This window comes from Trachurus trachurus, assembly GCF_905171665.1.
Source record: "Trachurus trachurus genome assembly, chromosome: 1".
NCBI lineage: Eukaryota > Metazoa > Chordata > Actinopteri > Carangiformes > Carangidae > Trachurus > Trachurus trachurus.
The window spans coordinates 17,768,788-17,795,437 of record NC_139891.1 but is presented as its reverse complement, the minus strand read 5'-3'; the positions used below and the strand labels follow the sequence as shown (position 1 = coordinate 17,795,437).

Below are 26,650 nucleotides of genomic sequence, written 5' to 3'. Positions count from 1 at the left end.
TCTAAATTATACTGAAACATTTAATTTTTACCGTTCAATTTCATATTTTTAAGGGGGGGGGCAGGTGAATAGGGAAAAACATTCTAACATCACCATGAAACTCCCCAAGTTTATCACTTGCATTAAGACAAATATTTCTGTATTACAAGTTTTATCAAATTGTGATTCTGATTTGGCAATATTTAATGAAATATGCACTATTTACAGAACCGAAATCTGAACAATGGATAAAACCCCATTCAAAATTCTTGTTTTATTTTGTTGACATAGAGTCAGAAGTTTTTACAGAGGGGATTTTGAATACCTCTTTTTATCACTCTGTAATAAAAATAAAGATGGAAGGTTTGGTGTCTGTAGGTGCTGCTGAAGTGGAGATTTCAGGCTCTGAATATGAGGGGAAACTCATTTTGAGAAAATTGCCTTTAAAGACTTAAAGGAGTATTATCGCAAAATTCGGCCACTAGATGGAGCCAGGCGGAGCTTATCAGATATAAACAAGTGGGCAGCTGTCAGAGAGAGAGAGCAGCCTCGTTTAGTCCCCCCCGCCCCCCCTCCTTCTCCCTCCCCCCTCCTCCTCCCTCACCAGGCTGAATGAACGTGCAATCGCGGGAAAAAGAAAACTCGCTAGTGGAAGCGGCAGCTCTACGTCGCGCACAACCACAACAACTGAAACGTCCTCCTCCTTAATAACGCTGAGAGGACAGCTGAAGAAAGACACAGGGACTTGGAGACAAAGTGCTCTACCAGCGATTCAGTGACTGTGAGCACCCTAACACTGCTACATTACTTACTGTTGCATATTTGTCCGGTTCGGAGGTCGGATTTGCGAGTTCCGAGTGCATTTTAACGCAGCAAGCGCCGGGCCGGCTTGGATCATAACAAAGACAAATGCTGCATTTGCCCCACGGACACTATACTGTTGGCGATTTTTTTTGTAAATTTAGTTATGGCTCCCCCCGACCCATCTTTTGCATATTTCAGCTTATTTTATGCTATTACTGCTGTATTTGCGATAATGCTCCTTTAAGTAGCCTACTGCAAAATTCCATAGATTGTTCATGTAAATCGTACTTTTACGATTTGTTGCTGATACAAAGGAAATGTTTGGTGCCTACAGTACATAGGCTAATTGTTCAGGAGAGAGCTGTACGATGATACCTGACATGAAATCAGGTTCAGACAACAGGCACAGCATAGTAGCATGCTAACTTTTGGTGAATTTAGGAGAAATCTACAAATGATAGAAGACAAAATGAAGTAAAATAACTTTTTCTACCATTTCTTTCAACTTTTCTGAAAAAAATAGCCTACATGTAAGAAAAATAGCCAAAAATCTCAAAATTGATGAATTTTTTTTAAAAAGAATTATGAAAAAACTGTGTTTTTGCCTGTAGTGTCTTGCCTTAGGTGCTAAACTTGCATGCAGCTTAGTCAATATGTATGTTTGTATATTCTTAACCACATGTTTTCAAAGTAAAAATTTACATATACAAATATGAATATGTATGAACTACTCTATGGTGCTTGAGCAGCTTTGTGGTTGACACTGACATCAAATGCAGAGTCACTTTTTATGGCGCTTGTTTTCTTAGCATGTGACCATAAACTGTATATAAATGTAAGCAGCCTATGTTGTGTGTAGGCCTATGTTGTCTTTATTTTTCCATCATGAGGAAAATATTGTAGAGTGATAAGCAGGGTTGTAGAGCACTTCATATGAAATAAATGTAATGTACATAGGGTTGTTATCAGATGAAAAATCTAGTGAGATGAAACCATCCTGTGAAATATGAAATAATATAAGGATCAAGTGATTGTAGAGCATCATTACAAGATCAGAGTTTATTAGGATATAGTAGCCTATAGTAAACACAGTGTAGTATCAATCAGCTTTAATATAATAATATAGATATATACATTCAAGAATGTTTATTATATCAACACTCATTATCACAAACCGTTATGGTCGTTTATTTTTTTGTTAATTTTGTCTTCTGTTACTTTATTTACTTATTTTAAAAGCTCAGTTTTACGATGAGTACTTGAAGTACTCAGAGAGCACCTCCGTCACGCGGAATTCAAGTTGTCCAATCAGGAGCCACCAACTCCTCCGACGCTGATTGGTTACATGCTCCACCGTCACGTGTTGTCATTACGTCTATTCACGAAACCATCTACGCTGTTTTCCGGTGGTTTACAAATGTAATGGGAGGAGTTTACGTACCGGTGACAATATGCGCCCAGAAAATGTACGCAATGACATAAACGAACCACAGGAACTATTGAAGCCAAACCTGAAGATTGGGAGCAGTTCACGATGGTTTTAGAAAGTATTTCACGGATAATAAAAGTCCAGCTGCCGGCCTACCTCAAGAAGCTGCCGCTACCGGAGACCATCGGCGGGTTTGCAAGGCTAACAGGTGAGTTAGCAGCAGCCGTGTTGCACTTCTCACTCGTCCAGTAAAGATGACTCCTGAACTCAGCGGGGACACTTCACAGCAAACACAGCCCTTTACTTCTGCTGCTAACATGCAGGCCAATACACAGCCTGTGTGTGTGCGTGCGTCCTACCATACATGTGCTAAGTCCTCAATTAGTACTGTTTAGTTTCTGCTAAAGAAACATCACTTTATTGTGAAGAAAGTTTAGCAACAACAAGAACAACAACTTAGTAATGACCTTAAAGTTGTCCCTGTCAAAGTGTGTGTGTCAGCAGTTAGGTTTGCTTCTGTGTTTAAAAGTGGACACAGTTTTGACCTTAACCATTGCAGCCTCTCCTCAGCTGTGTATTTGATATCCTTTAAATGCCAACAATGAGAAATCTAATACCTAAGAGCCTCTAATACAATACAATTATGTACAACCACCTCGGTCTGCTCTCACCATCAAATGATGCACAGACATGACAGTCCAAAACACAGTCTGCTTCAGGGTCTTCGTTTAACCTGGCCAATGATCTCATGAACCCCAACAAAAAAAGTAGGTAGTGAGTAGATCTACATTCATTTTATTAATTTGTGTTTTAAAGTAATGTTTTTAGCCCCTTAAAAAAAGATTTTGATGATGGACAATTTCAACTGTGCTGATGATGAGCCTATTGAACAGATTGGGTATAGTGAAGAATAGTCTTCACTATGGTGATGACTAATGGGGATCCATACACAAAACAACAATAAGTAAACAGTAAGCTATGAAGTGACCAGTTCACAATAAGTACATTTACATGATCAGAGCCAATATAAGAATCAGGTTTTTTACTATTCAGTAACATTTTCAGTATGTGTTTATTTTATTTTTATTTATCAGTAACTTATTCAGCCATGGCAGACTGATACCTGACATCAAAGTGAGTCAGATGATTTTTGAGATCTAAAGGGTTTAAGCACTGGCACAGGATCTGTTACTGGATCTGTCGCTGCTCTTAGAATAAAAAGTTGTATCAGTGGATATCTGTAAATTTCCAAAATCTCATCGGACTACATGTAGCCTATGTCTCTGTATAAACATTTACTGTACCACACCATTGCCCACATCATGGCTTTGTGCACCAATTAAGTCAGAAGCTAATGCATTGATGTGTGAAACGCTGCAACAGCAGAAGTCAACGTGTCACTGACACTAAACAGAACAAAATTATAAAGTAGAGTGAGTTGAAAGTCCATCTTTAGCTTGATCAACAATTTCAACCTCTCATATCCAACACAAACCCACTTGGAAAGTGTCCAGCGGAATGAAAAAAGTAGTCAAAAAGCAAAGCTAGCTGTGCATTGCTAAAATATTCTGTGACAAATAACATGCTAGGACTTTCTGAGTAGTACTAAGTTCTCACACAGTTCAGTGATTTTGGTACCAATAGGATTATCTGAGGTTCTAGCGTTATTGGCTTCAATTTAAAGTTTAATGTTTCCAGATGCTGCCTCAAGATAAAACCAATTTCTATGTTATGGTATAAATTAGCTTGTCTTATTTAGTTAGTTCGGATTAGAAGTTTGAAGATTTATGAAATGCTCCTACATGTAACATACACTGAATATAATTCCTTAAAGAGATTTAGGGATTAGAAATGTCCCATTAGGCATCAAAATCCTTTTATTGAAAGTATTTTAATTGCCATAAGAGTGTTATCAAAAGTTCCAGGAGCCGGGATTTAGCTGGTAGCTAATTGTAAAATTATATAACTGTAGTTAATCCTCACTGTGCTTCATTTGTCTGTCTTCTCCATGTATGGTGGTGGCCTGGGTGATGGGTTTTCCCACAGCACTTCTCAGTGTGTTCCTGCAGTGTGAGAGGGTACTCTGTATAATAGAGAGGAAATGAGGATAAGGAATGAACTGGTTCACCGTTATTGGTCCCGTTGATACTGTGAGATACCTTGCATTCAGCAAAATGGGATGGAAATTAGACCTAAAACTATGCATTTGCAAGATTGTGTTTATTCACATTTTCATTATAAATTGACAAAACCTATACACAGGTTTACCCCAAATATACATGAGCACAGCATTGTTTGAAGAAATCCTCTGTCAGATCTTGTGCACAGTAGAAAATATATAATGGTGTGTAAAAACAAAACAAAAAAAACTGACGCATTAAAAAATCACAATATTTAATGAAGTGATTCTGTGTTCATATTTACGATGATGTAGGATGTCATAGGAACCGTGAAATACAAAATACCTAAAGATAAACTGTACTTGTTCTTGCATAGAGCATTGTGTGTTCTTTATACTGTAAAAGTCTTTCTAAAAATAGATTTTTGGAAGAAAAAAAAAAGCAATATACAGTATGACCTGCAGTATCCCAATATATGGCTGTAGGCCTATATCATATCATCAACCGTCTTCAGGATGTTGTATTGCCAGGTTCTTGCCAATACACAGTTAGTAAGTCCTTAGTGCATATAGTGTGAGAAATGTTGTTAACACACACAGTACAGTTTTCAGCCTGCAGGAAGTCTGTGTTCTCACACTCACACTTTCTTATCTATCTTTGTATGTGATGTGTCTTCAGTGTCTGAGTGGCTCCGGTTGTTGCCCCTCCTGGGCATCCTGGCTTTGCTGGGCTATCTGACCATTCGCCCCTTCCTGCCTAAGAAGAAGAAGCAGAGAGACAGCCTGATCAACCTGAAGATCCAGAAAGAGAACCCAAAAGTTGTCAATGAGATTGACATTGAGGACCTGAACAGTGCTAATGTGTGTTACTGTCGCTGCTGGCGCTCCAAAACTGTAAGTCCATGGGTTATATTCTGACCTTTTCTATTATATATATATATATATATATATATATATATATATATATATATATATATATATATATATATATATATGTATATGTGTATACATGTATATATTTGTGTATACATGTATATATTTTTTTTCAAAGGAGAAGTTTATTTTTCTGTCTCTGTCTGATCAGCTAATAATCAGTTGTTTCCTGTTTTAGTTTCCTGTTTGCGACAAGTCACACTTAAAGCACAATGAGCTGACTGGAGACAACGTTGGACCACTAATACTCAAAAAGAAGATACTATAATCAACCGCTACTGGGAGTTTTCTTCTCACCTCCTTAGTCTTTAGTTTTCATTTCTTAACAGTTTCTAGTTTTGTCTATTTGTTTTTACTAGTCTTGAACTTGGTGTCATGTTTATGTTGGTCGGAAAAATGAACTTCTTGAGTCTTTATTTAAAGTGGTCCTAGCACATTAAAAAAAAACACGTTACCACAGTCTCACTGTGTGAAAACTGTATTTTTGGTTCTTTGGTGGCATTGTGCATTAAGAAGGGTTTCTTTGTGTTTCTTTATGGTTACTGTTCACAACAACCTTATAATATGATGTAAATTCAACTATAGTCATGTCTCAATTGTTTTGGTAATCCATTATAAAGCATTGGGACCACTTTGAGGGGAAAACTTGAAACATATAATCTCAGTAACGTTATCTTGACTTTCAGTAATTTGAACCCTTCAGGGGAAACATGTAGTCCTAGTTAAATGACTGTTTAAATGAAATACTTCATACTTGTCCAACCTGTAACCATCACTTTGCACTGTATGTTTTCAGTTTGGATGATTCTTTCATTATTGAACAGTCAGTCAGTCTTTTTTTTTTTTCATTTTCTTTCTCTAATTTCAGATTTTCTGTGTGCCAAATATTAACATACTGTCAGAATGTGAAATACTCTCTTATAAGTTATTGTGTGTATGGGAGGCTACTTATTATTCTTCAAATATATTTTTGCTCATAGCCTTTGAACATTTGAGTTTTACATTTTCTATTGAACTCTGTTGCCTTAAAACATTTCAAACCACAGTGCTGTTGAGTAAAATCCAGCTAAACACAGTTTTTACATCCCAGCCCACTGAGGTTTGATAATGTATGCCGCATAAGATTTTTGCTTATTATTTCTGTTCTTTTTTACCCCCTGTACTGTCAGAACGGCTGTTTATAGGTGACTTCCTGCTGAAGCATTTTCTTTTTAATTAATCGGCAATATTTTATACATCAATTGGTTTGTGTTGATCTGTATTGTCATGATGAGTGACTGTGTGTTTCTGAACCCTTTTGTAAGATGACAGCTGGAATTCATTCACTCCGCATTTGAAATGTAAAATGTACAGAGGAAAAGTCAGGATGATCAACTTTAACTGTTTTGGCAAACACAATGGCTGCTTCATTCCCCTTTCTCACTGTTATGACAGGGAACATGCCACATAACCCTGATTTGGAAAACAAATGTAAATGAATGACTAGGAAACAGTGAACACTCCTTTCTAAATGTGTCTGGCTCTCTTCTTCTTTTCAAAATGATATTAAGTCATTAACATGGGCGATAGACTCAAATTCTTCTCATTTTCAGCTATTAATAAATTTGAATTAAGCTGGTATTTCAGTAATCTAAAAATAATTTAACAATACAATAATTCCTTCTAACATAAGTAATGATTATCCTTGCCCAGGTGGTCATTTTTTCATAAGACACACATTACTAATATTTTAGTCAGGTTTATTTACAGAGATTGATGAGAATAGTTTGAGTCCAATTTACCGTAAATGTATGGCGTCTGTATTAAGTAATTTGGTGAGTTCATCAGTGCTGAATTTTGATTTTTGTATAGTATAAAATGCTTTGATAAGTTAGTAAAATTACTAAACATACATCAATACAGTGTACTGAAAATTCACCACATTGAAGAAAAGTACTTCACACAACAAAAATTCAACAGGTGGACAACTTGTTCTTTATTTATTTAAAGAATATCTGAAAAACTATATCTGAATTCAGTAAAATTTCACATAACTGCTAATAGTTGCTTCTCATTGTCATGACAAATGTCTAATTACATATTGTAGAAAAAAAAAGAAGCAAAATACACAAACACAAGCTGCAAAAATGTATCAAGTGCAAAACACCTAAAAAAACTTAACTGTGTATCCAATGTGTGGTCTAATTCAATAATAATAATAATAATAATAAATACTGCTACTGTCAGCACATTCATTTACAAAGCCCTCGAGAGGATATGGCTTAGAATAAAACAGTGCATCATCTTTTTAAATCCACATACAGTAAATATCTTAAAGAAATGTTCTCATAAAAAAATGTGAAACGGGTAAATCATGGATTCAGAGAAGATGACATGTAGAAACAGTAGCCACCTTTACAAACATGTAAACCAAACTCACCCACACCGATATATTATAGGTAATATATATTATACTGTACATAGATGCGTAATATAGATGTTCATTTGGGATAAGAACCAAAACCACCTCTTGTATTGTGTTCATACAGCATGACAGTGCAGATGCCTGGATGTGGGTCACTTGTCTGGAAATCACCACAGCCTATAAATACAGTATGATTCATGTGTTCCTGCAGCATGTTGAGCATGAAGAGCTGAGCAGCAGACGGAGAGACAACGAGAGCCACTCGGTGGCTAAGACAAAGCTCTAATATCCAAGGTGTGAATGCACACCGAAAAGTCTGGTTAAAAGTCCTCGTTTGCTTGATGAAGACAGGTGAGGTCAGAGTGTACTCTCATAGGTGACAGGAGTTTCATTGTCATCCTCACTTCCTGCGCCGGTGCCTGCACCACGGAAAGAGACAAGGGAGGATAATGTTACTGCAAGCTTCAGTAAAAGCCTGACGACACACATACAGCAAGTACAAACACAACACATGCTAAAGACAAGTGTACATTCATGAGGAGCATTTGTACACTGTGGTTTATCCAATGTTCTTGCACTGTAACAGCAACAATGCCACTGTTGTGTGGATGTAAAAGACACATGCTTGAATGACAGGGTAAACAGCCGACCTAAAAACTATGCAAATCCTCGCAGCTAGCACAAAGGTGAAGTAGACCAAAGGTTTACAGGGAAAGGATACTCTCTACTTCGACGCGACTACGAAGCGAGGCTGGATGGGGATTTTGAGCTGTGTTGAAATGTTGAATGTAGGACTTTACCTACCTAAGAAAAAAGCTGATAAATTGGGTTTGACTCGCTCACCACAGGCTGAGTTCTTCGGTCTCTGTAACAGACGAGGTCCAGAGAGCCCTATAATAAGAGCTCCTACAGGGGCTGTGAGGAGGATTGACAGCACAGCCACTGTCAGCACATCCATGCCGTGCTTCTGCAGCTCCTTCTCATCCTTATTTCTGGCCATGTCTAAAGCTGTGGAGCCTATAGCTGCCTGAGGGGGAATGAGACAACACCAGTGTTTCCTCTGTTCACTCACAAAAAGACATTTACCATCATCACCATGAGGGAACATTTTACTATTATATGTGTGTACTTCTAATTCAGATATTTACAGATAAGACTGCTGATGTGTGCCACAAAAACATTTAACTGGAAAAGAGACACTCCTTAAAATTCAGACCAATATTTCAGTGCTGACAAACCTGCACTGTGGCTTTTGGCATCCATGCCAGAGCTATGAACACCTTCTCCTTCATGTTGAAGCCCGCACACATCACACACACAAATGTGAACAGGACTCGAACCAGGAGGGCAATGAGCAGGGACGCTATACCCAGACCTAGACCGAGAGACGAGGGTCAGACGGAGACAGCACATGTGACTTTTCTTTTAATCCCAAGACGATTTTTTCCAACCTGAGCTCAGAACAGTGGCATTTGCAAAAGTGCAGAATGAACTTATTTCTTAATGGGAAGAACAGTTAGAACAATTCAGTAATAGTTTTAATAATGCCCAGCACATCTGCTACACTCATCTTCTTTTTTAATAAGCCTGTGAGAGTTGAGGCATTTTCTTGTTCTTGACATAGGGAGTTCCTTCCGAAGCACAAATATACTTTTATATTATATACACACACACACACTAATAGACCATTTCAAATGATTGCAGTCTATCAGCATTGCAGATATATATTCCTGGAGAAGATGAAGCTCTGAAATTGTATCAAAGTGAATTCTGGGTAGTGAAGATTGTAAAGTGTCTTACATTTCTAAAGCTGAAATTACATTAAACCATGTTATTGTGGCCATTTGTTTCGGATGGAACTACTATGGCAATATAGTATGTGAGTACCAACACTGACACACACTAGTATTGACAGATAGAGAGATTGAAACTCTCCCTGGGCTTCTTTTTTGGCTATGCAAATACATTTACATCCATACCGTCACATTTGAATCCTTTGCTGTGTTATTATGAAGTCTTTGTGAGTGTGTGTGTGTGTGTGTGTGTGTGTGTGTGTGTGTGTGTGTGTGTGTGTGTGGTTGTCTCACCAACTGTGTGTCCCTCCAGCTCAGAAATTCGAAGCTCCGCTCCTATGAGTCCAAAGAGTAGAGGCTGAAACACGTCCCATGCCCACTCCACCACTTCCTCCACCCGTGCCTTAAAAAAAACAGATCACACTAAAACATTTCCTTCTGTTGTCTGTCACACATACTGTAGCAGTGAAAACATGACTTAATGGACTGATGAAGGATAACAGATTGGAAGAGGTATGAGTTAACAAATGTATCATGCTATGTACTTTTTGGGTTAGTCCCAAAATACATTCTCAAAGAAAATGTGAAAAATGTATGGATGACAGATATCGTATGCATTGTGTTGCTACCTTTTCCGTCCCCCAGCCGAGCCCCGCCAGAAAGGCCAACACCAAAGTGCAGAGGCCTCCAGAGCCGGGAAAACCGGCCACACCGCTGCCGAACACAGCAAAGACGGAGAGACCGAGCACCAAGAAGGAACGCTTCATCACCACGTGTTTCTGGGGAAAAAAAGACACAAATTACACAATGAAATCTGTGTATATATAGTCTATATAATCTTCAACACACACCGACTCATGCTTGAGGGTTTCTTATTTACAAATCTTGACTGTGACATGTAACAAAAATACATTTCTAGAGTTGAGATGATCCAGTTGTATTTGTCATGTAAGGAAAATCTTGATCCTGTTTAACTTCCCCATATCAGGTATCAGGATGACTACACAATAGTAAAACGGGCTAATGTCATGGTGATATCATTCCTACCTGGTCAACACTAGGAAAGTATTGGATGAGGAAGCCAAGAAGAATCCCAGCAACCATCCCACCAGCCACCTCCAGCCCTCCTCTGAGCAGGTTGTACCAAGTGGAGCCTGGAAAGGATCAGCAGAGAAAATTAACAATTGATTAACTGAATTAATTGTTTTAAAGATGTGTGACAGCAGCTGTGTGGAGTTTTTATGGTCTTATTTATGGTTTCAAATGTGGTTTAGTGCGGTCCTACAGACCTCTAGTGGTTTTCTACACTGGTGTAGAAAAACCACTGTGAACTGGCACACTAACATTTCAACAGGAGCTCTCTTCCACCCTCTGCTGAGCTCCTGACAAAACTACAGATTAAAGTCATTTATTTCATGTGTTTCTCAGTGTTGACCCACACAGCAGCCTTCTATGCTGGGTGCCGCTCCCCCGCAGATAAGATAGTGTTGTGTTGCAAAAACATAACTGAACTCAGCACAACTGCAGGCTACCTGTGGCGAAGGCTATCCCCAAGCATGTGGTGAACCCAGTGATGGCAAGAATGTCGTCAAAGCTGCCTGCTGCCATCAGCAAGGTGGGGATGCCCTGCTCCACGCCGTAACCGTCCTTCTGCAGCAGCAGCATGGAGGGGACCACCACTGCTGGAGACACAGCTCCCAGCACGAAGCTACAATGTGGAGGAGATGGGTGTTTATGAATTTACTTAGCCCTGGAAAGGTGATAACAAATACAGAAATGCAGCTGGAAACAGCTGCCTTTGAATACACTTGGAGAGATGCAGAAAAAAGAGACACATGAAGCATATTCAAACAGGAATTTTTTTGTGAGATACCGCTGTCTCCAAGATGAGATACTGGGCTCCGATTTGATAGAGAAATTATCATATAGTAATTCTTGAATGAAGCCTAAGCATGATGTGACGGTGCTGCAAATTTATAACTTTTAAATTCTAAATCAAATCAAATAATTACATTTTGCAATGAATCCCAAAAGAGAACCAATGGAAACTGACTATACAGTATGATAGTAATCTTCCTAGTTTTTAAAATGAAACTTGCCTCAAAAATTGACCTTTGAATTGCACAAAAATATTTGCTTTGGCCCTTATCAACCCTCTCAGCACTGATAAGCAAAGCATTTGGAGGGGTAAAAGGCCATCATAAGGCCCCATATGACAAGGTCCTTTCATGGCACATGACAAGAGGAAATACTAAGGTTCTTATTTTATTTAGTTTCTGCACAGAATAAAACAAAATCCATCAAATATAGATATATCTTCGTGTGAAGAGAGCAGATGAATGTGTCCTGACACCAACCCTGAAAGACATATCACTCAGCAACATCCTGTGTGTAGACCAGGGGGTGTAATATGATCTAGTAATGCCCAGGGAGCAGGGTGTTTCCATCCTCTGCTCCATGGAGACCTGCTTCTTGTACACAGTTAGTGTTAGACAACCGTCCACATCTTACTTCTTAATTTTGACATGCTCACTCCACAACTGTGTACTAGAAGGACATGCTGCTGTGCTACAAACAGCTGGACAATCTGCACACAGCAGATAATGGAAGTATGGTGCAAGTACTAATTTTCTTTCTGTTAGGAAGATAATAACAACTATTGCACTGAAAAAGAGAACCTGTGAGTTCTAACTAGATCTGCATTTTTCAGGCCTGATTAAGCATTTACTATAACCCTTGCTCTGTATAAAAATGACTGAATAACTTTTTTCCCCTGTGATTTGTATGATTTCAACACTTTTACTAAATTAAGGTATGAATGAATATAATTGAGAAGAGAATGAAGAATGGGGACAGTCATAGGAGTGAGTGGTGTTATATTTACCCGAGGATGAAACCCCACACCCAGGGCAAGCCCATGAGGAAGTGTGAGACCAGAGCTACGGTGCAAGCCTCTATAATACAGGGCCCAGCCGCCACACGTACACACACACCCTTCAGTTTCTTCAGAGCCTGACAGCACAGACACAGACACAATTCAAGAGTTTGTAAAAGTAATTAATCGCACTCTGTACAGATATATAAGCAGGATGAAATGACTAGTTCATTATGGCTTATGTATATTTGCTTAGCTCTACCCACTTTATATTTATTATATATATATTATAACACTGGATATTAAATATATTGGATTTTTTGCCAGCTGGTAAGATGAGTTAAACAATTTGAAGAAACTAGTTAAATCTATCCAGGATTTTTCAGTCTGCAGTCTCCAAATTGTTAAGCAGTAGCAGCAACAGCAATATTTTCAGTATAGGCGAGCCATATGCACAGGTACGAGACTACAGCATAGTTATTATATGTCTAAATGTTTCTGTGTGCATGTACTCAGCTCCAATAGCGGGGCCGTGAGACGTACCGTGGGATCCAACCCGAGACCAGCTCTGGCCAGAATGACAGCCAAAGCAATGTTCCTGAGTGATGCAGACCATCTGAAGTCAATGTTGACCCCGTCTTTTATTACTGGGATGTTCCTCAGCAGGAAACCCATCAGGAGCATACCTACAGCCCAGAGACAGTGTGAGAGGAAAGATTATCCTTTCTAGCATGAAATACTGTGTTTTCTTTAGTGCTGGCTCTTACACAGTTACAGAACAAGAATAAAGCCCACCTGTTGCTATTTGAACTTTCACTGCTCAAACTGGACACCTGAGACTGAGAGGCTCAGTGTAGACTGTGGACACTGTAGGTCAAGTTACAAAAATATCTAGAGCCACTCTAAAACCTCATGATTCAGTTGTTTAAAACAGACAACATGACTGGGAATGTTACATTATTAGGAATCAATGCACATACATGACAGATATCAAAAACTGTTGCCAAAAAAGAGATTTTGACACTGAAACCAGACTATTCTTTGAGGACTTGCTCAAAAACAAGAGAAAAACAGGAAAGTGAAGCTTAGAGATAAACGAACTCCAAGTTGCACTTCACTCTACCTTTTGATGTTATTTGAAAATGAGGAGTGGCTCTGGTTTCCTTGATGTTTTTCTGGTTAGGGCTGCAGTTATAGACTTTTACCATTTCCCAAATCATGACACCAGGAATTCTCATTCAAACAATTGCCAATTGTTAGGATAAAAGACATTTATAATATTTTACGACCACTGCAGTGGTTCGGTGAAACCTAGCATCACTTATGTAAAATATTTGCACTACACTGGGCAAACTAAGCTTATTTAGCTTATCACTTAAATTTCTTAATTTCTAATGACTATCTTTGTCCCCCTAACATGTCCGAATAAATCCGAGGATCATAAACATACATTTTTAACAGGACAATGATCATGTCAGCTACATACAGTTAAACAGAACTCCCTCATCTAAATCAACAGCTTTTCAAATACATTTGAGTTTAGTTTTAGATTATTTCAGTGATTCCACTGTACATGAAATTCACAGTGAGATCTAAGTCTTCTCCGAGAGGTGGTCATTAAAAAAGTGGCTTCAATATCAACTTGAATGAGCTGTAACAGGTACAATTGTTTGTGCTTTAGATACTGAATCCTGAAACACATTTGTAGTTATCTGGAGTAAGAGGCTGGGCCCACGATGACCAACTGCCCTGAACCGAAGCTTTCCCTTCCCTGTTTTGTTACTGAACATCTGCATGAAATTAGGCTTTGTATAAACCCACCAGTGCTTTAAACAGAACCGGTGAATTGTCTGTCTTACCGAGGAGTGGTGGGAACGGTGGGAGTTTGGGCAGATGGACCAGAGCCACCAATCTGCCACCGATGAGTGCACAGATGAAGAGTATTGTGATGCCAAACAGGTTTCCCCCTGGAAGACACTCATCCTCTGTGATAGACCAAACCACTCCGAAAAGAACAGCTGCCAAAAGGACTGCAGAGGACAGAGGGGAATGTCAAGAGAGCATGTTAAAGCCAACAATTACATAATCACACACAAGAAAGAAGTGAGGGAATATGGATGAGGGATAAATAAATTACAACTGCCAAACTCCAAATACTCCTCAAATGTGAGTCATAAGAAAACAACACTGAACAGATTAAGCTGCCAAGAGGTCATGACTGACCATCCATTTATGTCCATTCTTAAAGCAGATATCAGCTTCACGGCCGTTTCGGCTAATGCTGCGTTCAAGGCAGGCTTTTGAAACCGTAAGTTACAGCTTCAAGTCACAACTACGACTTGGTAGCGTTCCAGGTAACCCGTAGCTCGTGTTTTTACCATCCTGTTGTCTGTGAAAGTTCCCTATAACGGCCACTCGTAACTTCCGACCCGTGAACTCGTACCAGATCGAACTGGTATGACTTCACAGGAAGGAAAAACACAAAGTACGAGTTTCTTTGAACGCACCATGAGTTAGCAGCCCCCGCCCTTGTCAGGCATCAATTGGTCCTCGTGCTACGTCACCACATTCACGCGCATCCCTTGGCTGCACACACAGCCCTTCATGCCGTTCTCTCTGCTCATTGGATAACACTTGTATCCCACAAGGACAATTTTCTCCTCGGGTTACAGCAGAGCAGAGTGACGGAGAGACTCGTGTTTAGGCTGAAATACTTCATGTAAGTGATTGCTGACGGAAAATAGGACTATTTAGGACTTATATTAACAAAAACATTCCACTGATATCTGCTTTAAAGCCTCTCACAGTATGAACATAAATCTAGAGTGGTATCTTGGTTGGTGGAGCAGTACCCTGCCCTTACTATAAGACCTTAGTATGACAGTATGGTGATTGTATCCTTTTGCATATATGCATTATACAAATGAATGTAAAGAAAAATGGGGGTAATTACTGTAGATTCCAGTTTTATAGGAATATAAATAAGTATATGACTTTGTGCGTATTACTATATTTATTAATCATAACAGTGTAATTACTCATTTAAACCATGACTGCAATTATTGGATTTCAGCGCCTACACCAGTCATGTTCTCTGTAGTTTTTCCTGATCCTGATCTTTCCTGACTAAAAGATTAGGACAAAGGATAATTAGGTCATGGAAACCACCACTGCTTTATCACCTTTGGTAATGAGAGAGGCCAGAAGGCCTCTGGGTGGGCATGGGCAAAATCTGTGGAGCAAGGGGCAGCAGACCACAGGGGGGTCTGTGTTTGTCCCGGCATCCACCAATGGGTTTCGAGGGATGAAATAGGTCGTCTCCTCTGTAACATTTGGACTGGAGCAGCGCCGCACTACCACCTGGATCTGGTTCACGTTTAGGTGCTGGAGAAGAAGAGTAAGGACATGGAGAAGAACAGGCCAATGAGAAACACCCATGTCTTTAAAGGTAATGCATGAGAACAAGTATTTTGGCATTCAGTTTCAGTTTCTATAATGGCCTGCTATACTTAAAAAAAAAATATATATAATCCTATGACAAGAAAGACGTCCCACTGTGCTCTTTGCACTTGGTCAAATTACCGTAAATGACCACTGTTCACCGCAGTGCATATTATCTGGATCAGTCATAGTCAGACACAGTCACAGACAAAAGAAATGAAGCATCTTACACAGGGCATCACATCTACAGTGTCACACTGACACAAATATGAACGCAGTGTTTATCGAAAGATAAGAATACTTCTGGATGTCTGTGTGGCATATTAATTGTGAAACCTCTGTTAACGCTGCTGACACATAGGTACGTCACACCGGCAGATTAGCAGCTACTGTTTCTTGGCAAATAATACACTGAAGATATGAAGTTGCCCAAGAGGCTGATAACTATACCTCCAAGAACACCCCCTTTGTCATATTACTCACATGGTACATTGGCACAAGGTTTAAGCTATGTCACACTGGTTGCATTTCCATTAATAATCATGAATGATTTAAGGAAAACAATTATTTTTAACAAGGTCAGAATGGAGGATTCACAACATATAACAGCAGACTAATAGGAATGACAAAGACACAGAGCAACATAACAGCAACATCATTAGTATGTGGCTTGAATTTTCCTGTTCAGCAAATGTTAAAAATAAGGGAATTTACAACCTACCAAAAACCAATTACTGGGTTTAAAGGGTCACTTTTCTGTTTTGTTGAGGTAGTAAGAACTGAATAGTACAAATTTACATTGTCAAGATTGTTTTTAGAGAAATACGTTACCTCCACATGGTTTGCTGCAGGTACAGTAGTCCTGTCCGGCAGTGGGCTGGGTGCTGGACTGGGAGCAGGGCTGGGAGCAGGGCTCGGCTCAGGGGTAGCAGGTTTTGGCTGAGAGTCCTCCATGGCAGGTCGCTACAGTATTTCTGGTCCAATCACTCCTCTGTCACAGTGCATGAAGCTGAGGGGTGGGGCTGGCCATGGGCAGTTCCTTCACTTGTACTTCTGTCTCTCCAGCTATGACCTCAGGCTCCTATTCATACAGGAGTTATCAGTAGGAAAACAAATTATTGTTTACTTAATCATAGAGAGAGATGTTGATACAGGTGCGGAAGCTGGCATGACATGAAGCAAGTCTTACCTCAGACACAAATCAATCTCCTCAAACTGCTGGGACATGGGCATTGGGCAATAAGGCTACCTCACATAGCCTACTATAGCTAGCCTACTACTGCCATAAATAGTTTTTGAGGCCAATATGCACATTCATATAATACATTTTTTTATGTACGTATATATTTTCTCTCAACCTTTAATTTATAGAATCAAATCAAACTTTAGTTGTTAATTACCAAACTGAGAACGAAATGAGAAAACGTTTCTCAGAGATCAGTAAAAGCTCAATTTTGTGTTTAAAAGTCTCACAGCTCGTGGCAGGAGGCTGTTCAGCAGCCTTGTGCCTGATGCTGCAATAGCGTTTCTGTGTTGGTGTTTGTGTGTATAGCTACTGTATGTGATATAATAATGTGCTATGGGGATGTTTATGTTCTCTGAAGGAGGCGCAAAACAAATTTTGTTTTTCATAGAGTGACAAAGTCATTCAATTATATTCTATAGTCAAAAATACAGTTGCAACAGTAACATGATTTACATTGATTTTTTTATTTGATTTTTTTACAAAAACTGTAGCTACTGGGTCAGGGCTCCAGAGACTACAGTAGTTTTTTTAGGAGCATAGTGGCCCCTGGCCTAAGATCTTAGGAGCGCTTGAAAATTTAGGGGCACAAATTGATTACATGTCATTTTCATTCCTTGCCTGCCACCTGTAATGACAGATTCCAGATACTTTGATTGTTAAAAAAACAACTACAATTTCATACTGGTTGCACATAGCCTACAAGTTACAGATTTTCTTTTCTTACCTGCACTGCACTGTCTCAAATTTTTGCGGCAAAATGCCCCCAATTAGCAGGAATCTGGAGCCCTGTGGGTGTTATATATAAGCAAACTTCCGTGGGGGTGGGACCTGTGTAGCCTACGTGAAGCTGTATTACAATCTCACCAGGCAGTGGGCTGCACTAAACCTGAACATGCCAGTTCAGTCTCTGTTCACCATTCGTTCATACTATTTTAATTTACACTGCGCAACACACAAACGTTGGAAAAAAAAAAATAATAATACCCTGACGCTACTACAATGTTTTGACAGTTGCCTGTAGTGACAGACGCTGGTTAATCCACTTGAGGACAGACCACGCTAATCAACGCTTACAGCTTCACCATATGGCTACTTTAGCATTAGCTCAAGTAGGTTAGAGTTTACTAGCAACTCTAGCGACAACAAACCTGCTCCCGACCGTGCAGACTGTGCTAACCGGCTAGACAAGCGGTGTTTTAGAGGACAGGTTGATGTTTATAGTTCTGGTTTATCGGTAAAGGCTGTGCACACGCGTGTAGCCGCAGTAGCCAGCTGGACACACAGCTAGCGCCACAGTATAGCCGGTGTACGGGCTAAATCCACTAAGTTACACGCGATAAACCAAGTCAGTGTTTCCATTATCGGACACCGGCATACCTTCACTTCACAGTAAAACTTAAGACTAAATAAACGCGTCACCCTCCAAGTAGTTATACAAATAGTGAATCAAAGTTATGTTGTAGCCTACATTACATCGGTTTCTCTCACATGGCATTAAAATCTACATGCCGCTTTGTGTAAAGGTCAAGTCAGTGCAAGTAGCCTGACGTTACAACACCACGGTTAACAATAACGGTACAGTGAGCTCAGCCACAGGAAAGCTCATAGCATGACTTTCACTTCCTGTAAAAATGTGGCTGTTGTCAACATTTCCACTATGAATGAGTCTTGTCCGATATTGGATTCATCTCCGGTAGCTGCCTGGGCGCTGCTGTCAGTGGACAACCCACTCCCATTTAAAAGCGCAGCCGCAAAGCTACCGACACCGCTGCTCCCCACCCCCTGACTGCATCAACACAGATGTTATTAGTAAAAACAAAAACCACCTCTCTCCACCTCACCTCATATCGGACACTCCGTCATGTCCTGTGAACGGCACACAGCTTCCTGGCAGCGTTGTGGCAGAGACCAGCTGGGAAAAAGGAGTGAGGCGGATTAGTGTGAGAACAGGAGCTCCGGGTCAGGGGAGGGAGTTAGCTCAATGAAAAAGTCACTGATGAATATGACTAAGAATAGACTTTAACAGATGTTATAACACATTGTATTATTAATTAATAACACTTAGATTCAACCACATTGTTTTGGATTAAAAACAGATTTATTATGTATGTGTTAACTTGTACCTACAGTAGTTAATGTCACAATGTCTGTCAATAATTGACAATGGATACATTATGGCCTCAAATTGGACAAAGTCTTTCACCATATCAAGAAAGGTACACAAGAGTTGATCACACAGTGGTCACTTTATTTGGGTTCTGTGATTTGCTTCAATAAACAATTAGGATGAGCGTGCTGCAGGTTTCTCAGAGTCTCCATCCTCCATCGATGATTTGCTCCGTTCCTGTCACATAGGCTGACTGCAGAGGACATGCATCAGGTAAGTTATTTCAAAATGTATGTATTTTGAGTTATAATTTTACATTTGAGCGTGCATGCTGTGTATACCCTCAAATATACCACATGTTGTCCAGTGCTCACCTCATCCGAGGCCAGGTAGACACACAGGTGTGCCACCTCCTCAGCTGTACACATTCTGCCAGTTTTTTGTCTTGCCATGAAATCCTTGTAAGCCTACAGAGAGGGGTTACAGTTATGGCATTTATTATCTTCAATACCAGGATTTCTTCAAGTGAAAACCAAGATAAGATGTACCTGTTAACATGACTCATGCAGGAATTACTGTCAGATTAGGAATGGAGAAAATGACGGAGTACGCCAGAGAGGACAGTACCTGTTCTGGGTCGGGTTGGGCCTGGATCCTACCCCTTAGTGATGGAGTGTCAACAGTTCCTGAGAAAAATAAAATAAAACATATAAATAAATAAGTACAAGATACTTTAAATCTTTACAAAAGAACAAAACAAAAACCCAACAAATTTATATGGCAAACATTTAGTGCCTATATATTTTTGAAATAGTGTCCTCAAACATGACAAGCCCTTAAGTTTTCCAAAACCGTTAAGTTTAATTTGCTTTCAAGGATGTCTACAGGACACTGCTATCTAATAAAATGAAAGTAACCTCGAGTGATACTTGAGAAAGAATAAGAGAACCATTTCTTCAAAAACTCACCAGGACAAACACAATTACAGCGAATGCCTTGCTCAATGAAATCAGCAGCTATAGACTTGGTGAGGCCGATCACTGCAGCCTTCGAGGTGCAGTAGACACACCGATTCACAACACCTGTGTCAGGGAAACACATGTCACTCACACACAGATACACGCAAAGCAGTTATCTATGATAAGAGGATTACAATGAACATGGTCATACTTCATTGAATGACTTAATGCATAACATCAGTTCTGTTAACTAGTAAAACAGTGAAGAGTTCTGTGAAATATTGTTAACCTTTTATGCTCGATGCGACAGAGGCCATGTTAATAATGTTTCCAGACTTCTTTGCCAACATCTAGAAGAACAAAATAAATCAGAAAGTTGGACAACAAATGGGTTATAATTGGTGAAATGAAGATTAGAATGATGTAACAATCTTAGGTTTACATTTTTACATAACCAGGACTATGATCCAAACTAAAATGCCCCCTTCAAGACGGTTTGGTTAGTTTGCAGCTAAAGCTGGATTAGTGATTGGGCAGTCACCTCCCATCATGTCACAGGCTCAGAGTAATACAGCTAATCCCAGCGAACAAAGGATGAGAACAAAATAAAAGCATATGTCACTTCATTTACAGCGGCACCCACCTATTTCATTCTCTCAAAAACAGGATAAACTGTGTTAAGCATTGGGTAAAGCGGGCAAAGGTCACCTTAGGCAGAAAAGCCCTGCACATCAGGTACATGCTCCGCACGTTCACGTCCATGGTGAAATCCCAGTCAGACTCTTCACAGTTCAAGATAGAACCATGGTGCACAAACCTGTACACAGAACAACGACAAATGCACCTGACAATAATAAACCTGGAATAGTAAAATACGCCCAAACATATACATATAGTATATGGGGGGGGGGGTTCAGTGTAAAATTGAAACACAAACCGTTCTTCTTTTTGAGTGTCAAGCAGCAATTAACTTCATTTTAAAAAATAGTTTGATTTTCATGTTCTAGTTCACATAACAAAAAATAACCACCAGTCAACAGGAACAAATAAACCCCAGATGCTTTTTTTTCTTCATATTTTGACATCAGATGTTTTCATTTTCAAGGCAAGAATGCCAATGAGCACTGCACCTGTGTGCCTATGGTTCTGTAGGCGTAAATGTCTTTGGAGCTCTACTCAGATATGATTTCAGACATGGCAAAACGATGCCTGACATCTACAGAAATCTGTGCACATAGCACACAAGAAGAGGATTTTCTGCAAGAAGTTTGATGAGCTTTTGAGCTGAAAATGGCATCAGCTTGAGTAGACAACATACACTTGGAGTTAGAGGTGGCAAAAGTCATAATCACAGTATGAACCTTCTTCTACTCTGTATGTGGTGAGTGTGCATGTGTTCGTGTGAAGACTTTGCTTTTATTCTACAGACCAGCCCAGCCTGCAGTCTTCCCTTGTAAATGACAACGTCCAGTGTCAGAATATGAAAATAAAGTTTTTTTGTTTGTTTCTGTCGTCTAGTGATTTTATTTTTGTTATATGAAATAGAACATGAAAATCAAACTGTTTTTAAAATGTAGTAGTTAATTGCTCAGTGACTCTCAAAAAGAAAAATGCTTTGTGTTTCAATTTAATTTTTGAATTAAATATGTATATGAAAATCCAATCAACCAATCATTTTTTGTTTTTTAATTCCCATTCATCAAACGAAAATCCAATGACCAAAAGATACACGGACCCATATGGCTCAAATACCTATGTCAATTACAATCAAAACAAAAAGGACACAAGATTTGTTTTTATCACAAAAGAATTACTGAAGACAAAACAATGAGTTTTGACCAAGTGCAACAACTGCAACAGCCCGCTGCCCCCCGATGATTTTACTGGTGGCAGGTGCCAATTCAGAGACCTTTGCTAAGGAGATTGTCAAAAGGTCAAATGGAGGTTAAACCTTAGGGTGTGGGGATTTTGGAAATGTAGTTAAGCAGGAGATGGGTAAATGTGCTTAATGTGGAGACAGCATGTTGGCAGTACAACTAGAGGTGTGTGTTAATTGCATGCTGAATGTAGCAATAGCTCAGTGAGAAGGAATGAAAAAGTACCCAGCAACATTGAAGAGCACATCCACATGGTCGTGCTCCTTGGCCAGAGCTTCCACCTGGTCTTTCTTAGTCACATCCACCACCTTGGTCCTGATCCCTGTTGATGATCAAGAAAAAGGTCCCATTCAGTTATAATGACCCCTGCCCTGGCTGCATAAAAATACAATGTATTATGTATTTGTATGACTATGACTTCATTTTACTGCAGAATATTTTAGTGTTTAAGATGAACGATTTTTTTTTTTTTGGCCTTGAGTAAATTATTTGTTGCCCAAAAGTGTCAAACAAGAGAAGCAACAATAGATGTTACCACAATAAAACACATTCACACTGAGCTGCTGTTGTGTTGATCACTTCCTGTTAATTTAATTAATAGGATTATTATATTAATTAAATATTGTGAAATGTACAGTAGCCTATGTATGTCCACAAAGTCATTTGATTGCATTGTCCTTGCTGTTTGAAAAACTAACCTGGACACCATTTTTAAGTATAAATTAATTTGACTGGACAACTGAAGCAATGTACAGTAATCAATGATTTTGATAACTACTAACCAAATACAATTTTGGGTTTCTTCTTTGCAAATCTTTGGCTTTTACTTTTTTTTAGACCAAACTGTTAATCATAGTATACTGCAGGGATACCAGGGAAATGTATCAAGTTAATAGCCTCCAGGTTACTCAGGTTAACGGCAATCATGATACAGTTGTGACAGAGCAGAAGAAGAGGGAAGAACATTATTGGCTCAGATGTCTTGGCTACATTACACTAGTTGTCCAGCAGGTGGCAGCTGCAGACCGACAGAGAGCAGTCCTACCTGGGGTGCCGTCCAGCTCCTTCAGCTTCTCTCCATTGATATCTGTGGCCGTGACCTGAGCCCCCTCCTTGGCAAATGCCTGTGGATGAGAAACTGCTTGTAGAATATTGATATGATTCAAGCCAATATCTTTATATTTTAAAATTCATCCAGGGCATTTTGTTGAATACATTTTTGATAAAGAAAAAACTGAAGGCTGTGACAATTGAGGGGCAGATATCCTTTGCTACTTCTCAAATATGAATTGCTGCATGAATGTACATTTGAAGCAATTACTCTGCACAGAGGGCTGATATTAAGATCTTATTACCAAGTAACTATGGACACAGATTGTTAATATCTAACCCTAATCCCCTCAACTCTCAGTTCAAATCCATTCTACTTGTTATGTGATAACTGATGGAGTCTCGGCTGGATTACTGAGGAGACCACATCGAAATGGGAAAACGCTCAATAGACACCTTCCACCTTATGCAGTCTTCAATACTATGTGATCTGAACCTAAATAGACCTATGTATGTTTGAAATTCCTCCACACCCATCACACACGGCAGAAATCACTGTAACACACGGTTTCACTCACTTCAAGATGCCACTTATGGGAATGGAAGGGATGATGACCCAATCTTGACAAGTACATGTCATGTGTGTCTCAAGTGCTTTGTCTTCTATCTGTATGCTAAAAACACCACAGAGGATTGTGCATGATTTTTGTCTTGAACCTGGGTTTGCACCTCAAGAATCATCACCACAGTTATTTACAACACATCCACGTGTGGTGACGGCATCTTGGAAACACGTGCCACATAAAATAATGATTATGAAAATGCTTGTAAAAATTTCCCTGCAAAATGTTGCAAAAACAAGGACTTAAACAGGCAACTGAATGCAAGCACTGTTATTGTGATTCTTGGTCTTTCTTGGAAAAATAAATGTTTGCTGCTGAATGGCCGATCCAAAATGTATAAGCTAAAAAAATATAATGGCATTCAAAATCTTTTATTTGCATAAACATAAACTGATGGAAGGACTGTTGGTAAGGAAGTAAAAAATATACACAGCGTTGAGTCTGCACAACAGTCTATTAAATAAAGAATTCCCCTCTGTGCTTTGCAATGAAATACATCAGTGAGTACTTATCAGAGCTCATTACTATTGCTGCAGCACGTCCGATGCCCTGTGCAGCTGCTGACAACACAATCACTTTCCCGTCCAGGCGGCCCATAGTGCTCCTTCCTCTGCTGCTGAGATCAGAACAACAATAACAACAGGTTGGTTTTGGTGAATTAAGCTCCTATTTAAAATGAAAAACATCTTTGTAAATGTGTATGTGAGAGTTTATAATCTTTTAAAATTACAAAACAATTTGAAATTCTAATTGTTTGTTGAACATGCTCTTCAACTGGTGGCAGTATTTTTTACTGCCACTAGTTGAAGAGCATAATAACATAAGTAAAGCAAAGGTTGAGTAAAAACTCAGAGCTACCAGACTTTGCTCTACCAGTTGAAACGCATGTTGATGGTACTGTATGTAAAAAGAATAGGGCCACCGTCTGAATGTCAAACTTTATCGCCCTTAGAAAAGAAACAATCCAGAAAGATGAGCTCAATCCAAGAGTGATCTCTGTTAAACCAAGAAGTGACAGACTGTTTCTCAACAGACATTGCTGAGCAGAGACACAACATGGTTTGACAGCAGGCTGCTCCATTCGAGGCCACACAGGCTCAGAGAAAAATCACAAGTGACCACCTGCATTATGAAACCTCTAATGCAAATTACATAGAACCAGAGCTGGCAGTCGTCTATAATGACTGTGGAGTTAATAGTCTACCGTCCGTAACTAACAGTCACAAGGTTGACTGACAGTCCAAGGCTCATGTTATTACATCACTCACACTGACATGTAACCTTCAATAAAAGGCACGTGTGAGGAAGTTTGTTTGATCAGTAATCCTTAATCTTTAGGGAGTGGCTAATCAATAGGTAATATTCTAATATTCTGTAGTATAATATACTCTTTTGAATTTGAACTGAGTGGACATAGTTTACAAGAGCACACATTTGTCCACAGTTCACACTGCTCAGTGGAAGGAACTCTGTGTGGACCACTGTGTAAAAAATCTGGGCAACCAAGCAAGATGGACTCTGGAGGTCAGAGGTCACGCTGACAGAACTTCAGATCAGTCAGTAAGCGGAGATCTGAGTACCTGTCCTCTCAACAGTCCATCAATCAGGCCTTTTGTGGTAGAGAGACCAAACAGAATCCACTGAGTGAGAGACAGTCCGCTGGAAGTCAAGTCAAATGGCAGCAGTCTGATGAGACAAAAACTGGGCTGAACTCCAAACACTAAAATGTCTCTTCAGAGCAGCCCACTGGACTCATCTCATCACTGCATATACTTGCACATATACATGCAAATATGTAGCAGATAAGTCTAAGCTATGACTGCAACCCACTCCCTGCCCAGGTGACCACATAAACAATTAAACAGCATTTAATTGTTTCTTGCCATGCAATCAAAATTCAATGAGACTTAATCAAGTTTGCGTCAAATTAGCACAGAACTACTTTCTCTGCTGAGCTCCTTCTTTATATTTTTTGCATTGCAGTCTAGTGCAGCAGTCCTGTAGCCTACTACATCCATCTTCACGGAGGTTACAACTGCTAAAATCAGACATTTGTCGTCCATAATGAAACAATGACTTTCTGAGCTCCTGCTTCAAGCAGTGACAATGACTGATGATGTTGACACGATGCAAAAAGCGGCTGTCAAAACAATCCAACGTCCAATGTCTCCCTTCAGCTCAGACAGAAAGAGACAACAGCCTGTAGCATTATTCCCTACAGACCTATCTACAGTCCATGCAACAGACAGAACCAGAATGTTTTATAAATTAAATGTAGATTTTTTTCAATACTTGATGAGGCCTTAACTCTGCGAATGCGCTGCAGAACTTTTAAAGACTTTTCCCCCCGCTGCAGGTCGCCTACAGTTTTTTAATGCAATTCTTTAATCGAGAATTTGACGACAGAAACAACAGTAAGCTAAGTTGCCACAGTTCAGGGTAAAGGCAGGTTGATGATACATGATTTATTTACAGGCTGAAAACCCAAATATCGATTTAGGAGGACAGAAACTCACCGAGTTCAGGACCGAGTGACCGACACTGTGCACGTAGAGAGCAAAGGGCCGACACGTGACCTTCTGTTCCACTGCCAATTGGCTGCTGATCCGGAAGTGATAATGGGCTGTTAGGAGATCTCACTAGACTGTTTTCTGTGGTGTTTGCTGAGATTTTTTTTAGTTGATTGAATGATGTTGAAATTCAGTCAAATAAATGTGTTGTTCTGCACGAGAGATTATTCATTAATTATTCAGTATTTCCAAGTGCAGCATTTGATATTATAACACTTTTTTTTCTTTTCTTTGCAGCAACAACTTGAAATAATAACTTGGATGGATCTATCTACATCTATCAAGTGGGTTTGTTCTTCTCAGTTTTGCTTTGAAAAAACAAAACAAAACAAAAAAACAACCATGGAAATTGACCTTTGAGATCTAGACTATAGTCTGGGACTGAATCTATTTTCCTGAAGGATTAATGGTTTATGAACAGAACATAACCAAGCTTAATGA

General features: G+C 39.4%; 3 protein-coding genes across 8 annotated transcripts; 1 reads left to right on the top strand and 2 right to left on the bottom strand.

Moving 5' to 3' along the window:
- Positions 1-2,242: 2,242 nt before the first annotated feature.
- On the top strand, positions 2,243-6,713 carry cisd2 (CDGSH iron sulfur domain 2). The gene is made up of 3 exons (XM_083975711.1): positions 2,243-2,420; positions 5,011-5,225; positions 5,443-6,713. The coding sequence occupies exons 1-3, from the start codon at positions 2,318-2,320 to the stop codon at positions 5,530-5,532; spliced, it is 408 nt and encodes a 135-aa protein (XP_083831837.1). The 5' UTR covers positions 2,243-2,317; the 3' UTR covers positions 5,533-6,713.
- A 502-nt stretch (positions 6,714-7,215) lies between these two features.
- On the bottom strand, positions 7,216-19,109 carry LOC310994197 (sodium/hydrogen exchanger 9B2). Of its 4 annotated transcripts, none has more exons than XM_083982795.1 (13): positions 18,865-19,109; positions 16,609-16,858; positions 15,519-15,720; positions 14,196-14,366; positions 12,880-13,022; positions 12,346-12,473; positions 10,994-11,169; positions 10,509-10,615; positions 10,091-10,240; positions 9,756-9,864; positions 8,907-9,043; positions 8,473-8,695; positions 7,216-8,087 (listed from the first exon to the last, which is right to left on the bottom strand). In XM_083982795.1, the coding sequence occupies exons 2-13, from the start codon at positions 16,729-16,731 to the stop codon at positions 8,026-8,028; spliced, it is 1,731 nt and encodes a 576-aa protein (XP_083838921.1). In that variant the 5' UTR covers positions 16,732-16,858; positions 18,865-19,109; the 3' UTR covers positions 7,216-8,025. The 4 variants fall into 4 exon arrangements, with proteins under 4 accessions (XP_083838921.1, XP_083838923.1, XP_083838922.1 ...); XM_083982797.1 differs by having other exon boundaries at positions 8,512-8,695; XM_083982796.1 differs by lacking the exon at positions 18,865-19,109 and adding an exon at positions 16,967-18,804.
- A 141-nt stretch (positions 19,110-19,250) lies between these two features.
- On the bottom strand, positions 19,251-26,221 carry bdh2 (3-hydroxybutyrate dehydrogenase, type 2). 3 transcript variants are annotated; one of them, XM_083982832.1, is made up of 11 exons: positions 26,156-26,201; positions 24,165-24,255; positions 23,595-23,690; positions 23,012-23,090; positions 22,192-22,288; positions 20,798-20,906; positions 20,379-20,439; positions 20,099-20,212; positions 19,758-19,816; positions 19,505-19,597; positions 19,251-19,383 (listed from the first exon to the last, which is right to left on the bottom strand). In XM_083982832.1, exons 3-11 carry the CDS (start codon positions 23,649-23,651, stop codon positions 19,330-19,332), a joined length of 723 nt encoding a protein of 240 aa, XP_083838958.1. In that variant the 5' UTR covers positions 23,652-23,690; positions 24,165-24,255; positions 26,156-26,201; the 3' UTR covers positions 19,251-19,329. The 3 variants fall into 3 exon arrangements, with proteins under 3 accessions (XP_083838958.1, XP_083838956.1, XP_083838957.1); XM_083982830.1 differs by lacking the exon at positions 23,595-23,690 and having other exon boundaries at positions 24,165-24,252; positions 26,156-26,221; XM_083982831.1 differs by lacking the exon at positions 23,595-23,690 and having other exon boundaries at positions 26,156-26,219.
- Between the last annotated feature and the right edge of the window lie 429 nt (positions 26,222-26,650).